Source organism: Helobdella robusta, assembly GCF_000326865.2.
Source record: "Helobdella robusta unplaced genomic scaffold HELROscaffold_46, whole genome shotgun sequence".
Taxonomy (NCBI): domain Eukaryota; kingdom Metazoa; phylum Annelida; class Clitellata; order Rhynchobdellida; family Glossiphoniidae; genus Helobdella; species Helobdella robusta.
Window position 1 is genome coordinate 412733 of NW_008705138.1, and position 16838 is coordinate 429570.

Genomic DNA, 16838 nt, shown 5'->3' on the forward strand with positions numbered 1-16838 from the left:
GGTTTTGCTAATATAGGTTGCTGATGCTCTAGCCGTTTTTAAATGATTTTCTAAATTTGAATCTCCACTGCTTACTCTAAATTTTAGCAATTCTCGGAAATTACCTTCATTTTTAATCACATCAGAATCTTCATCATCTTTGTCTAATATACTGCCATCATCTCTGTGCCCTCTGAATGGAATATTCTGCCTTCCTAAAAATATAATTGTTTCCACAATAGGTATCAATCTTTGACGATTCTCTAAAACCTGCTGAAGCCGTTAAGCATTTACTCTGTTTACAATATTTATTGCTGGTTCATTATAGTTTTTTAAAAAACACCTCCCTGCTTCAACAGCTTCCTTGTGGTATGTTGCTTTGTCATGCATTGTTAAATCTCCATCATTGCCAAACAGTTCAGCAAACACTTGTAATCGTTGTTTAACAAGCTTCTGAAGTTCCATTTGTTTGTGAGATCCTGCAGTCAGGTGGTATGAAAATAATGAGCAATATTTGCAGTACAGTCCTTTTTTATTATCTGAATAAACTAGCCATTCATATTTTTCCAGATGAGAATGATTAAGATATCGCTTTTCTTGTTAATTTTTCTTCTTGTGAAGTGAATGTGGCATTTTGTAGTCAGCTGGTGGCTTCCATGGCAATTCTAACAGACTTTTTTTAGTCAAATCATCCATAAATGTTCCAACAAATTTTCCAATATCATTGATAAACCCAGCATTTAAAATCTTACTAGAAAATGCCTTAGCAATTTCAGCTGTTCCAGTCTCAGTTGAAATCTGTTCATTTTCAGAAAAAAGACTATCATGAGCTATGACTACTGAATTGACATTCATATTCCGGCTGTTGCTGTCCATATTATTACTTGTTTCTGTTATCTCATGTTCAACATGTTCAGTAGAAATACTATTACTTGTTGAAGCTTATGCTGATGTGGTTGGAAGTGGAAGTTTAGTTGTTCCACCAACTTCAGTAGTGACAGTAGAATTAGTTGTAAATGCTTCAACAGACTTTTTTCTCTTCAACGTCACAAAAAATGAATCCAAAGTACTCTGTGGTTGTAAAAAATTTGTTCTCTTCATTTTCTTCCAATGATAATGGTTTGCTGTAATTGTTCCTAATATTTTATAGTATTATAAACAATAATTAATGAATGTTTTAATTTAAAAGTAACTTGTATTTACTATTTTTGTCGTTTTTAAGTAACACAACACAATACACAATCATGGCGCTTGAAAACGAAAGTTAGACTGTTTAAAAGTGAATAGTGATATAAAATTAAAAAGTGCATATTTTAAAGGATTACTTAACACTACAATAATGGGATCCGTAGTAAATAATATGATTACTACATCACTCTTTTTAATAGAACAGAGTAGATTTAAGTTTACTGACATGATACGGGAATGCGTGCTACCGCGAGCGTGCACACTTGCACCGTCTTTACCGATGCTGATACGATCGCGACATATATGCCGTAATGTCTTAGTCACATAGATTGTTATTTAAAGGGCAAATTGAAAAATAATTTAAACGTTTTTTTATTTTTGGGCTTGCCCGCCTTGCAGGCAGTTGTGGGTTGCCATGATGGATAAAAATCGCCCACCCCTTACTAGATCACCTGGATCCGCCCCTGGGCTGTTTTAGGTATACAAATTTCTTGGCTGTTCTAGCGTTAATTTAAAACATTTGTTGCACTTTTTTTTATAAAAAGCTAAAGTATTTCAAAAAATTTCCCAAAATCGACCGTTGTGAGGGTCTGAAAATCTTTAAAGTTTAAATTTCAATGAAGATATTGTTACATTTAATCTTCATTTTTCAGCCTCAAACCATTTCTTTGGCTACGTCTTTGTCATTAAAATAATAACAGTTATTATTATTTTCTTATTATTAGTTATAGTATTATTATAAGTGTTAGTAGTACTAGTAGTAGTACTAGTATTTAAAAAAGTAGAATGGAATAATTAAAACAACTATAAGTAAAGTTAAATAAAAAGAAAGTCGTATTAGTACTACCTGATAAAATGCACATGACTCTGCAACGTCGTGCCTGGTAGCAAGTTTTGTTTGGTTAATAAACAGCGAACACCTCCTCAAGCCCAGTTGATAGTTGCAACCAATGCAATTCTCCACAGTTGAACACTTTGAAAGACATTTCATCACAGAGTCGTATCTGAAGACAAATTCAAAATCAGAGACATCTTTGACACAAGTTCTCAAGCCATAATAATTTTTAATTGGTAGGAACAAATTTCTCATAATAGCATTTTCAATTAAATATGACATTAAGAAAATCTTCATAATCATTTTAAAACGTTAGTTGTTACAAATTCTTACATGGATGAAAACAGTCACGCACATCCAATTTTATGTTAGTTATGAAAAAAAAATCTCATTTGCGTGCCAACTAAATATATTTTATTACATTACGTTGAAACAATTGAAAAATTTGCATATTCTTCTTTATTCAAGCAGTTGCCAACGAGTTGTGTTCATAAAAATGGTTTCGAGTGAATGCATGTTTGGAATATCGGTCTGAGGTTTTTTTTTGAAAATTCTGAACATAATAAAAGTTGACATTGAATACAAGACAAAATAGTTATTTTTATTTACATTATGCACATAAACGTATTTATTGACAACAAGACAAAAGGTTTGTTCATTTGCATATAGATCAGGAAACTCATTGTGAGTTTATACCATTCATAAGACGCCAACTAGCAATTTTTAAACCGCAAATAAATATGAAATCTAAGCAACGTTTTTGATTTCATATCGTTCTGAATATTTGGATTTTTAATGAGCTTATAGTAAGTTTAATTCTTTGAAGTTTTTGAAGCGATCACGAAGTGGTTGAGGTAGTTGGCTTTAAATTAAAATTATGTTCGTAATTGAGTTGAACGGTGATGTTCCAATCGGCTCCACTTCTAGAAGCACATGGCTCAATCTACAGCAAAATCAGGAAACACGGAAAAGTGAATTAGTCATAACGCTCATTTCACCATCAAACTTTCTCCATAGGATGATGTTATCAAACAGCAAGTAATCACTAATTATTCGCCATTAAAACCAGCCACATTGAGCTGAACATGAACGCCTGCTGGTGCATCCAAATTTTCCAACGTGCTTTTCTGCGCGTAAATTCTTTGATGATAAATTTAAGGTCGAATCCAATCACACGAGGTGTTTTTAAGTTTATTAATTTTTTTTTAATTATTATTATTTTTATTATTATTACAAGCACGCGCAGATGCGTGCACATCTACTGAGAGACGCAAAGAGGCATCAACGAGCAATTTTTGTTACATTGATAGATTTGCACATGCCTTCGGTAAAATTAGCCACAACTTAATTTTTCTGATGCTAAAACATCAACATGTTCCGCCACTGTTAGCCAACTTAATTAACTCAATCTACTCAATTTACTCTGTCCTGGTTTTTTGTCAACTCCCTCAATTCAAATAGGCAAAGGAGTCTCAAAAGGAGACCCATGTTCCACAATTTTATTCCATATGTTTTTCAACCCCTTGATGAAAATCTTGGTAGGGTTTGGAGTTTTGTCAATGTGGTTATATGTGGGGTCTAGCTGCAGATATCAAATCCAGATCATGGCTGCAATTTGCAGATGACTCAGCATTTATTGAACATAGCACAGAAGGAGCGGGAGCACAGGAGCTCACAAATCCCAATCAAGCGTAGTGCGAATGGTCTGGATAGAGATGCGAATCGACAAATGCAGTAAAATGTATGATTTTGAGTGTAAGAATAATGGAACAAAAAAAAGTTGCTTAACAAATTGTTAGGTTTATTGAAAACTACCACCAATTTGGATGTTAAACCACAACAAAAACTGCAGATATTGAGAAGTTTGATTCCAAGTCAACTGAAGTTCCATCTGCGTTCAGGCGACCTATCTCTGACATGGGTTGCCAACAACTGGAAAAATTTGATCGCGGAAGCGGCCAGAAGTTGGCTTTCAATTTGGCTAAAATCCAACCCTTGCAAACAAAATTTGATGGGCACAATATAAAGTCTCTGAAAAACTCTACGGAGACGATGAGGTTGAATTTACGAAGCTATTTCAGGACTAACGTCAACAAGGAAATGCAATGCCTATGAAGCGAGTTTTTTTCAAAATACACCAGGGTTGATAGCACGCTGAATGGTGTGGAATCTTTAAAATCAGCAAAAGCCTCCATTGAACAAGATCGAATGAAGACTTACAGCAACCGTGTTGAATTGTTGCAATGTCAAAATGTTGTCACAAATTTTACTTGCTCAAACTCCAGAAGCATCACACAAATGTGAATCTATTCAGCAGAAATATCAGCGGGAAAAACTAAGTAATTCCGATTGTGAAGATGAAGCAAAAGAAGGTATATATATTATATCATCTGAAAGTAATGATGAAACTGAGAGTTTTGTAAACGACATTGCTTTATGGCCAGAATACCTAACAGACGCCATGCTAGAGTATTATGTCAAAAATCCACCAAAATCGATAAATGGATCTCTAGAATCATCTTCCATTCGATGCAACGAAGGGTTAAAACAATTCACAAGAAAATTTACTATCGCTTCCTTCTTCAGAACAATTAATAGTGAAGAAAAAGTTAAAAGAGATTGGCTGGCTTATACTCAAACCAACAACTTATTGTACTGTTACGTCTGTAAATTATTTTCCAAGCAAACAACACTAATGACAAAAGGAACGAATGATTGGAAAAATATCCATAAAAAATTGTCAGAGCATGAAAACTCCAGCGACCACATTAACTCAATTTTAATTTATATAAAAAGATCTAAAATTACTGGGCGTATTGATACTGAATTGGAAAAACAAATTATGAATGAAAAAAAATACTGGAGGGAGATACTTAAACGTGTGGTAGCAACAATCAAATTTATTTCTTCATACTCTTTAACATTTCGTGGTAAAAATGAAGTTCTTTTTAGTGAAAATAATGGTAATTATATAGGTGCTTTAAAATATTTATCCGAGTTTGATCCATTTTTGCGTGAACACATGAAAAGATATGCAAATTGCGGCACCGGAACTATAAGTTATTTGTCATCTACCATATGTGATGAATTTATTTTGATTATATCGAAAGATTTGCAACTCACGATACTGGACGAAATAAAGGAAGCTAAATTTTATTCTCTAATTATTGATTCAACCCCTGATGTATCTCATGTAGATCGGCTTACAGTTATTATTCGGTACGTTCTTCCAAGTGGTATAAAAGAAAGATTTTTGGGATTTCTACCTATATTTTCTCATACTGGTGATAACTTGGAAAAAGTTATTTTAGAATTTTTAAATAGCATTGATTTAGACATCACTAATTGTCGAGAACAAAGTTATGATAACGCATTTAATATGTCAGGTAAATATAAGAGACTCCAATCCAGAATAAAACAACATATTTTTTCTGCTCATTTCATACCATGCTCAAATCATTCATTAAATTTAATTGGAAATGCTGCTGCCGAAAGTTGCATGGAAATAACCACTTTTTTCAATATTGTTCAAGAATTGTACGTATTTTTTTCAAGTTCTACATATAGGTGGAATGAATTAAAAAAAAATTGTAAGAGCAAGCACTTGAATATTAAACCTGTTTGTGACACCAGATGGTCAGCTCGTTCCGATGCTGTAAAAGCCTTGAAGGAAAATTATGACGAAATTAAACATTGTTTACGTCATTTTTCCTCAAACAATGATGAGAAACCATTAACAAGATCAGAAGCTGCCAACTTATACAAAAAACTTGATACATTTGAGTATGTACTGTTACTTACTATATGGGAAAATTTTTTAGAAAGAATAGATGCTTCAAACAAGTCTCTTCAGCAAAAAGACGAATCCTTAAATACAGCAGTTCTAATTTATGATTCGCTAATAGATTTCATACAAACTGTTAGAGACGATTTTGATCATTTAGAAAAAGAAGCAGAATAAGTTAAAGATATTGCATATATTAATGGTAAAAAGCGACAGAAAATACGAAAACTATTTCATGATGAAACTCCAGAACTTGAAATAAGACTCAGTGGCAAAGAACATTTTAAAGTGAATATTTTTTTTGTTCTATGCGATTCTTTAATTAGCAACATTAAGAAAAGATGTAAAGCATACAAAACTATTAATAATAAATTTAAAACAATTTTTTATGACAGTGATATCAATGACTCTTCATTACAGGAATTAAAATGTTATGAACAAGATTTAAACCTAGAAGAACTGAAAAACGAAGTAGTTCAATGTAAGACTTTTATAAGTAAAGAAAATATTATTTCGCCTTCGCCTGTATCCATGTGGTCATTTATTCAGGAAAATAATATTATTGCAACATTTCCCAATTTAAATGTAATTCTGAGAATTTATTTAACCCTTCCGGTAAGCAATGCAAGTGATGAAAGATCATTTTCAGTAATGGGTAGAATAAAGAATTTTTTAAGATCCACGTTGGGCCAACAAAAATTAAATAGCTTATCATTACTTTATATAGAAAAAAAGTTGTTGAATAATTCTATTAACTATGACAAACTAATTGACGAGTTTGCAGAACTGAAAGTGAGAAAAAAGGCAATTATATAGATATATCAGTCTTGGTGTATTTATATTACTGTTTTAATAAATTACGTTTATGTTTGTTTTTTTTTAATAAATGATGTTTCTTTAATTTGGGTACATTTTTTTAAAATTTTGGTAACTGATTTACATGCCATATTCATTAAAACCAAACTATCGAACGTAAAGTATTTGTCATTACTGAAAAATAGGCCCGGAATTCCAATGCCACTGTGCTATCCCAATTATAAGATGTATTAATAGTTTATAAAAAAAAGGCATAGAAAAGTATTCATGATATTTAAGATCGTAAGCATATTTAAAGCCTTTAAAAGTTGCCGACTTTCAAAATTGGGGGCCCAAAGCAGGTGTCTTTTTGTCCCGTGTTTAAATCCACTTTGGTCATTTCGTCTCAAGAATGTTAACTAATTCGAATATAATAAATAAATAACCAACCGTTCAAACGCGTTTAATTGGTCTGTCGTACAACAATTAACGTTTTATATTTTTGTTTTTTGAAAGTTTTTCAAATTTTATTTAGGCGTGTATAAATTCAAGACAACAAATATTGAAGTTCAAATCTGAACATTTTTACGAATCTATCACGAATCGAATATTTAATATACTTGAATTGTCTTTGTAAATACATATAACTTTACATAAAACGTAAAAGTAACATTTAGATTAAGTTCATTGGTAAATTATCTTCATAAGTAACTTCAAACGACTGCTCCACTGAGGCGGTTACACAAACACTGTGGACCGCATGTACACTTCAAGCTGCAGTTCACTCCGTACATCCCTTTGTCGCAAACTGCACGTATACAAAATTCATACAAATAATTTGATCAACTCTTTCAAATAAAACTTAAATGAAATGAAACTAGCAGAAAAATGATTGATCATAACTAAGTTAAAAACTATTTTATTTAATTGGACCACCTGATTTTGCTTGGGACTTATTTATACATATACACACGTTCAGCGTGCGCTGAGCACACACACACACACACACACTCATGCATGCATATATTCATTTATACAAAGTTGTTTTCTGATAAGGTCACGTGATTGTTCGTTCAAACAAAAATATGTTGCATTAAATAAAGAGGCTTCCCAATTAACTCGAACTATATGGTAGATGCAATAACGTTTAAAGTTGGCACCTGAAATATAAACGGTACAAAGACAAATACAAATATTTACTGTACTTTTGTTACAGAAATTTTATTATATATATACATATATATATATATATATATATATATATATATATATACATGTCTATATATATGTATATATATATATATATATATATTTAAAATATTCTATAAATTCTACCGAATGTTTGGCGTTAATATGTTTGTAGTTCGTTTTTTCGATTTTTCTCACTAAAGTTTTTTGGTGAACGTTTAGTTTATAAAAATTCAAAATAAACTTATTTTTCGAATTCATGCTGCAAATAAGGCCATATTTCGATTCCGAATGAATCATCGTCAGTGCTCCTTGATGTATATAGGGAAATATTGACTTTGTCAAGATTAACTTTGACGTAAAAATTAACTTTGGTGTTGTAAAATTGAACTTTGATGCGAATTAGGTGTGAGGTTTCTTAATTGGCTGGTCATCTTCTTTGGTCTCCTTTTCTTCATCGATAGCATCATATATACATATATTATGTCATGCAAACATTTTTAATTGATTAATGCAACTATTATTTTAAGCAAGCCAAAGCATTAGCCAAAGCATTGGCCAAAGTTTGAACGCTTAAAATTAATACATTTTCCGCTTTTATTTTTGTCCGTGTCGTAAATATTTTAACAGCATTTAGAAATTCGGTAAGGTTTAGTTTTTCAGAATTGTTTATTAACGTAAACTAATTTAGAAGTGTACAGGCATGTTATCGTGTTTGAAACATTAAGACAATTCCTTTATTTTCAGCTCCGTACACCAAAACGACTAATTGTTTTACACTAAATTATTTCAAAATATACTGTTATAAATTCGCTGGGGTTGTTTACAACCGACAATCGTAGAGTTCGCATATCCGATAAGAATCAACTCAAACGATAAATTGTCCCATACGAATTCATTAGAGAAGCCGTATAATTTCAGAATGAATTATTTTATAATCGCACACTTGTAAACGAACGAATTCAATTTGTAAAACACTCGCACTTCAACTCGTACTTGCTTCACTTGGTAACTTTCTGTAAACACACATCTCTTCGTTTCGTATGTCGTCCCTTTTATACAGCTTTTTTTTTGCAATGCATAGACATTTTACAATACGGCGTACCATAGATAATTATTGTCATAATTTTGGAGCGCTGTATTTATAACAATACTATAAAACTACAAAAAACACACGAATTAACTTTCTCAAATTTTCTCTGCAAAGAATACTCAGAATAAACCAAATAAATATTCGACGATAAGGGAGAGCATTTTAATGTAGAATGAAATGAAATGTTACTTCTTTCGAACGAACACCAATATTAATTTGTTTTAAAAACAGGTTGTAATTATAAAAATGAAACGAAACTATTAAGAACATTCAAACAAGTAGGACTTACTGCTGAAAATGCTGTTGCAAAATGATCCACCACAGTTTGCTTCGTCAGATCCAGTGCATAAGCTGGTGCAACAACCTTCACTCAGTCCATATGCTCCGAACGAGTTCGAACAAAAACATTGTAAGCCATACTGACGAGCAAATTACGAAATAATACATATCTTATTTTTTATTTATTTAGCTTTTAGAACTTAACATAGAATGAATTATTTTTTTATCTGGGAAACCAGGAATTCAGGAAAGTTATTAATATCTTGTGGACACGAAACCACACGATAACGAAAATAGATGCAAATAATGTTTCGAAACAAAGCAAAGTTTTGCTTATTAGTTTGAATATTATATTAGGAGAAATGTCAATTAATCGTTGAATCAAACTGTCAAATAATCAGAATAATTATTGTACTGCTAATTTAAGTTCAATAATATAACCACATTCTATTATGAATCTGAATTTTTAACCAAAACTCAACAAACCGCAACTTCAACAGTTTTACAAGACGATAGTTCAATGAAAAACAAACTAAATTTCCAAAACTTTGGTGACAATTTCATAACGTTGAAAAATAAAAACAGACCTGTATTGAAAAGACAGAGTAATGGAGCTGGTAACACAATTTCCAACAATTCTCAAGTGTTATCGCGGGAAGGTTTGACACCATGTAGCTCATATCTCGGGCCCAAGTATCAGCATAACAACCGATGTACCTAGCAGATAGTTCTTGAAAGTTTTGTCAATAACTTGGTTAAAGTTATTCACCATCTTAATATTTGAAATTCATTCCAAATGTAAGATTAATTGACGTAACTAGAATTAATTTAAAAAGTTGCTTATTTATTATTTTTTCAATAAAATTAAAAATCTACCATCAAACTTTGTTTGTGATGACGAAACTTTTTCCTGAAAAATAAATTTAAAATTGACTCAGATTGAAAAGTTTGAAAAAAATTTAAATAATTCGTTTATTCTACTTTTTTAATAAGTTTTATTTGTTAATTATTGTAAAAAAAACTCTCCGTATCTTATTAAGCTAAAAATTATTATTCAGAAGAAGGACTAAATTTTTTGCAGAGCTTGGAATTTTTAAGAAGTCAGCAAACTTTTCTAATTTAAAACTTGAAAAATTTTCTAAATTTGACCGTTGCGGGTGTCTAAAAATATTAAAAGAGGAAATTTCAATATTGATAGACATTGCTACATTTATTCCGATTTTTCAGCCCCAAACCCTCTCCTTGGCTACGTCTTTCATTAAAATAATAATAACTATTGTTATTATTTCAGTATTATTGTTATATTATATTATTATTATTATCGTTGCTGTTGTGAAAATAAAATGGAATAATTAAAACAACTATAAGTAAAGTTAAATAAAAAGAAAGTCGTATTAGTACTACCTGATAAAATGCACATGAATCTGCAACGTCGTGCCTGGTAGCAAGTTTTGTTCGGTTAATAAACAGCGAACACCTCCTCAAGCCCAGTTGATAGTTGCAACCAATGCAATTTTCCACAGTTGAACACTTTGAAAGACATTTCATCACAGAGTCGTATCTGAAGACAAATTCAAAATCAGAGACATCTTTGACACAAGTTCTCAAGCCATAATAATTTTTAATTGGTAGGAACAAATTGCTCAGAATAGCATTTTCAATCAAATAAAAAGTTAGGAAAATGTTCACTATCATTTTCAAAATTCTGACAGTGTTGAAACGGTCTTCATGTTAGTTACGATAAAAAAGAAATTTTATTTTCAAGCCTATTAAATTTATTTTATTACATATCGTTGAAATTGGAAATTTTGCGTATTATCATTTATTGAAGCGATTGCCATCGGGTATTTTCTTTAACGATGTTTTCGAGTGAATGCATGTTTGGAATATCGATCTAATGTTTATTGTTTAAATTCTTAACACAATAAAAGTTGCTATTATTTACATTTTTCACATGAAGTTTTTATTGACAAAAAGACAAAATGTTTGTTCATGCGCATATAGATTAGGAAACTTATAATGAGTTTACTATTCACGAACAACTGATTTTTTTATATGCTAATAAATTTGAAATCTAACCAACATTCTTGATTTAATATCATTCTGAAAAATGTGAATTATTGAAATTTATTGGTTTACTTTTTAAATTTTTCAAGTTTCTTTAAAATTCAGTTTAATTTTCTACTTTCATCTGATTTGTTTTTATTTCGTTATTCCCATTATTGTTATTGTTTATCCGAATCCAACTTTTCTGATTTTAAATACGCTGCTGTATTGATAAGATTTAATGATTTAAATAAACGGAGCACGAATGTGCTTGTGCTTAATATTAACATACTCAGCACTCAATTTGCTTTCATGTCAACCGACCCGTTCTACAAAACTCTACCAACAAAAGCAACAGCAATCAATAGTCGTCATCAACAATTTACCTTGCTCTCCGTCTTGCACATGTTTAGGAAGGCCTACCCATCCGGTACAGGTCCAGACAGTCCACCATCATGGTTTCTACAATTCATTGCACAATTCATCAGCAGCACCATAAGTTTTCGCTACAATCACTGCTTAATGCATTTATTCATCCCATCACAATAGAAATCCAGCCCAATTCATCCAATTCTTGAAACAAAAACACCCATCATCACCAATAGATTATCGCCTAATATCTATGGCCCCCATACTTTCACGTACTCTAGAAAAATTCGTCGTTAGGTCATTCATTTATCCATGTTTTAATCATCCGTCCATCAAACCACTATTACAAGACCAGTTTGCTTTGCTCATCTATATCTTCATCAATAATTTACCTCACTCTCCGTCCTTCATACGTTAAGAAAGACCTGCTTCTCTTACTTCTGTAACAACATCTCTTCTTTAAAATAATAATCATGTTCATCTTATTGCTTCCGACTTTTCTAAAGATTTTTACACTCTCAATCATTTTTCATTTTCAAATAAGTTAGCCTCTCTTCATCTACCTGACAACATTTAAAATATTATAATAAATTTTCTTTCTAATATGAGTCATTCCACTTTTTTTAGCTCTAATCTTTCATCTACTCTACCTATTAATTTTAGTGTAGTTCAAGGTCTTGTTCTTGGACCATCTACCTTTATCATCAATGCTTCTACACTCAAAACTCTTCATAGCTCTAATCAAATCATCAAATACGCTGACGACACCTTAGCATCATATCCTACCATCCCTCAAATATTCAACACACTCGATTCAAGACTGTTCAAGAAAGTGGAAAATAACAGCAACCACGTCATCCTTCCTCTACTGTCACCAATTAAATCACGTTAATTTTACATGTTTTGGTGAAGCTTCAAAATTTGTGAGCAAATAATTATGGGCACAACTCACAAATTTGTGAGTTGGATTTATAATTTTGCGACTGAATATTAAAATTTCTGACTAAAGTCAAAGTTTATGATCTTTTGATAATTAAAGACAACGATTCAAAAGAATATTGTTATAAATGATAGATTTGTTTAATAAATCAATAATATTAAAGCCTCCCTATATAAAAACGTCATTTATTTGAAAAAATTCAAAACTTACAGATGATAGGTTGTATATAATTTTAAAATTAAAAATGATAAAATGATCGACAGTAAAGCAAATTATTCGTTCACAAGAAATCCGGAATATAATTCATTCATTGTTCTTTTTCTTTATTTTATCGTTGTTTATAATATTTTCATTGTCGTTCATTGTTTTCTATTTTTTAATCATTGTTCACAGAGTTCCTCAATTGAAATCCACCAGTTGCCCGTTGTAAGCGATCGTTGGCTGGCAGGGACAGCCAGCGCCGTGTGTATCATTGCAAACTATTTTTTAAAATATCAATTATTATTAGTATTTATCGTTATTTTTAAACAATTTCACAATTTTAATTCTTCAAGTTTGAGAGATTAAAAGTGAATTTTTATATATAGGTCAAATATTTGTTCAATAGTTTCAAATTGAGTAAGCTCAACTTCTCATTACTCATATCTTAGTAAATTATTATCAATTTCACGTTGAATTTTTAAAATTAAAAAAGGCATTACTACCGCAATAAACGCTGTTTTTATAAGAAGCACCACAAATTTGAATTGGAGAGCCAGAACATTTATATTTACAGCCATCAACCGCGCCGTACGTTCCATATTTCAGATCACAAAAGCATTGGCCATAATACTGGAATGTGTAGTTTAAGATTAACAAAGAAATCATTAAAATTGATAACATAACAGACAGAGGCGTAGACAAAATGGCAACTTAGGGCTGACAAATTTTGGTAAAGTTTCCATGTCAGTTTCTAAAAATTTGGAGTGAAAATATCAAATTTTGGAAAAAAATCGCTGGCTTTGACAGCGAAGTTTGTTAAAAATTGTGTGTGATGAGCAAAAAATGCAAATATCAGCCCAACGACTACGCCACTGATAGCATAACATGAAAACTTAAACTAAAAGATTTTTCACCCGCATAAAGTAACAAATATCTGTTCTATGTCGTTGTTGTACTTAATATTTTGAATATTAATCTATTTTTTATATAAAATATTCAAACTTGGGTCGCAAAGTAGGGGGTGCCTTTGTTAACGCAGACATCCCAGCAGTACTCAAGTGACATTTTATTGGACCATGTTGAGTATAAATCCATATCTCTGGTTTTGTTGTCCGCATAGCAACCAATGTAATGGTAGAGTACGTCTCGAAACAGAGGCGTTGTTTTATACGTGTTGCATAATTATCATTAATATTTAGTAATAATTTCAATTAATATTATTATTGGTGCAAAATTTAATATTTATTATACAAATTAATTGCTCAGCAACAATCAAAAGCTGTTTCAATTTATGAAATGCTTAAAATTTCAAATAACAACTCACCTTTTATTAATGCTTCATAATGATAATTCTGTTGAAAAGATAACAAACGATAATTATAGATAAACGCATTTCGCAAAAGTAAAATTGATGCAAACATTCTTGTTGCATCACTCAGGGGTTTTGTATTAAGAACACACACACACACACACGCACGCACGCACACACCACACACACGCACACACACAGCGTAAGCAAATACGCGTCAATCTACGTATCGCATAAACTGCATGGGATCGCGACAAGGATCACTTCGCATTCAAACTGCAATGCTGAACTGGGCTCCTCGCCTTTCAACAGCGGCTATATAACCGAATGACAATGTTAGGCTCTAGTTTACATTAAACCTGTTTTACATATATAAGTTCATTAGAAAACAACTAAATAATGAATGGAGTTGTTGATTAGGGCTGAATTTTAAATATCAGAGCAACTATAACATTAGGCAAATTTTCTGCAACTTAATGTAATAAAAAATGTTTTCTATGGAAATTACGAATAAAAAGTGAAAAAAAAAACACAAAAAGATCGTCAACGGTTACATTTTTTAGGAGTTTTCTATTCGAAATATAATTTCTCATCAAAAATAAATTTGTTCTCATGAAACTTAAGCGCCGTCGTCATCTGACGTTAAAAAGTTATCATGTCACAACAAAATAATGTCACAATATCACAATAACAATGTCATAATAAAAAGTTTAATGTCACAATCTAGTATATACTAACCTGGAAGAACACACAACTCGTTGAAGCATTAAACTCCAAATCAAGGAGAGACCTATTGAGGAAAAGCTGGCAGGTCATTGAATCGGAGTAATAACTGCAACCAACACAACCATCCACCGCGGAGCACATAGCAACACATTTGGTGTGGGAATCGTAGGAATAAACATACTGAACATCTGCAGCATCTCTAACGCACGAGTCGGAACCACGATGGTTCGAAATCCGTCCGAACTTTGTTAACGTTGACAGAGGACTACACAATTTTAAAATGCACAAAAAGTAAAAAATCAACTTTGATGTTTTGAGTGTAGTTTTTTCTGATTTACGTAATAGCATGCCTGAATTCATAATGTAAAACATGGCAATCTATTAAGTGCCTATCTTGAATGATACAAAGCTAGATTAACTAAAATTATCTGAAACCGTTAATTATATATTGGAAAATATTATATATATATATATATATATATATATATATATAATTCTAAACTTTTATATTCCATATAAATAACATAACATACTATATCTCATAAATTAACAACGTATATCTCCTTTAAAGACAGCCTGAATGTGCGTTAATGTATGTTCAATATTATTAATGAAGTCTGACTGTCTATATACGTAATCAATTCAACGTGAATGGAGACTTCTTCCAAGCTATTGTCTCGAATTTTTAAAATAAGTAGATTTACATTACCGCATTGTTTGGTAATACACGATACCTTTATAAATTCATTGATAAAATTGTTTAGATAATATTTAGATGTATATTCATATATAGCTACTACTGTTATTAACGTTATACGAATTCATCATAATTTGTGGTCATACATCATAAGTAATTGACTTTAATTAAATTTGCCGGTGCTAGATGATGCAGAAATGATTAGGTAAGTTAATGAATGAATAATAAAAATTATTTGTTTCCTTATTGTTTTAGTCAAATCTTATTAATTTTTGGTTGAGAAAAAAGAAAATGACAACGAAAATATTTTACAGGTTCCAGCTTCTGAGATACACAGCAATTAAAAATTGTATCTCAGTTAATTAGCTGCAAAGTAATACAACGTTCATAGTCTAACAATATTAAGAGTACTTTTTTATATTACAGTTGTATTGTATAAAAGTTTTAAACTAAGAAATTGTTATCGTTATTTTTGCTATCCTTCAACGGTATCAGCAGAAAAACAAACAGCGCATTTAAATAAGCGCAAATCAGCGCATCACACACATTCGCATGGGATAGACGGAAATCTCAGCGTAGAAGCCAGCCAGCCAGCCAGTCAGCCAGCAAGCAAGCCAGTCAGCCAGCCAGTCAGCCAGCCAGTCAGCCAGGCAGCAAGCCAGCCAGGCATAGTAACCATTACTTTATTGCTATAGTCACCGATATCAACATCGCATATGTTTTGAAATCATTAAATCATCAAGTCAACTGAATACTACCAAGAGAGTTCAGGCGAGGCAGGCTGGTTTGATCCTCCTTTATGCAACAGACTCAATGTCGTAATTCCTTGCTTACGGATTTGTGACTTGAAATTTTCTAATATGTACTTTAATAAATTGTTAAGACATGATTTCGTGAAAATAATAATTGATCTGATTTGTTAGCTGATCGTTCGCATTGTTCTTCGTGTTGAGCTGCATGGAACCATCAGCTGAAGCTTGTGGCAGATGTAAACAGTTTGCTCATTATATTAATATAACTGTCGTCTCTGTGTGGTTGTTTATTTATAATTCTGTTATTAATGACAAATAATTGATATCACGTGAATATTTAAAAAATTTGATTCAGCAAATTATTAAAATCTCTTAATACTACTATATATAACTGAATTTTCTAGCGTGTTTGTATAAATTATATGAATTTAAATTGTTGAAACCAAATTGATTCAATATTAAATGAAGTTGAATAATTTCACCAGATGGCAACAACAATTCCAACTGTTAAGACTACATGGCACTATGTTCACATTTCTTTTTATAACATTTTAGTGAAAAAGTCATACGGCATGATTGCCATTGGTAAAAATTCCAAGTGCATGTGTTGCGATACTTTATTAAAATAAAGCAATTGAAACACACTGTCGCTTGTAA

The 16838-nt window shown here is 31.4% G+C and overlaps 4 protein-coding genes across 4 annotated transcripts; 2 read left to right on the plus strand and 2 right to left on the minus strand.

Moving 5' to 3' along the window:
- Positions 1 to 579: 579 nt before the first annotated feature.
- HELRODRAFT_178133 (hypothetical protein) lies at positions 580 to 2305 on the minus strand (the record flags this gene model as incomplete). The annotated part of the gene is made up of 4 exons (XM_009026276.1): positions 580 to 777; positions 1010 to 1115; positions 1394 to 1482; positions 2015 to 2305. 4 exons carry the CDS (start codon positions 2303 to 2305, stop codon positions 580 to 582), a joined length of 684 nt encoding a protein of 227 aa, XP_009024524.1.
- Positions 2306 to 4253: 1948 nt separating this feature from the next.
- On the plus strand, positions 4254 to 7423 carry HELRODRAFT_178134 (hypothetical protein; the record flags this gene model as incomplete). The annotated part of the gene is made up of 3 exons (XM_009026277.1): positions 4254 to 4543; positions 6182 to 6267; positions 7290 to 7423. The coding sequence occupies 3 exons, from the start codon at positions 4254 to 4256 to the stop codon at positions 7421 to 7423; spliced, it is 510 nt and encodes a 169-aa protein (XP_009024525.1).
- A 1736-nt stretch (positions 7424 to 9159) lies between these two features.
- HELRODRAFT_178135 (hypothetical protein) lies at positions 9160 to 10756 on the plus strand (the record flags this gene model as incomplete). Its single annotated transcript, XM_009026278.1, has 3 exons — positions 9160 to 9271; positions 9642 to 9800; positions 10665 to 10756. 3 exons carry the CDS (start codon positions 9160 to 9162, stop codon positions 10754 to 10756), a joined length of 363 nt encoding a protein of 120 aa, XP_009024526.1.
- Positions 10757 to 14228: 3472 nt separating this feature from the next.
- HELRODRAFT_178136 (hypothetical protein) lies at positions 14229 to 15104 on the minus strand (the record flags this gene model as incomplete). Its single annotated transcript, XM_009026279.1, has 2 exons — positions 14229 to 14321; positions 14745 to 15104. 2 exons carry the CDS (start codon positions 15102 to 15104, stop codon positions 14229 to 14231), a joined length of 453 nt encoding a protein of 150 aa, XP_009024527.1.
- Between the last annotated feature and the right edge of the window lie 1734 nt (positions 15105 to 16838).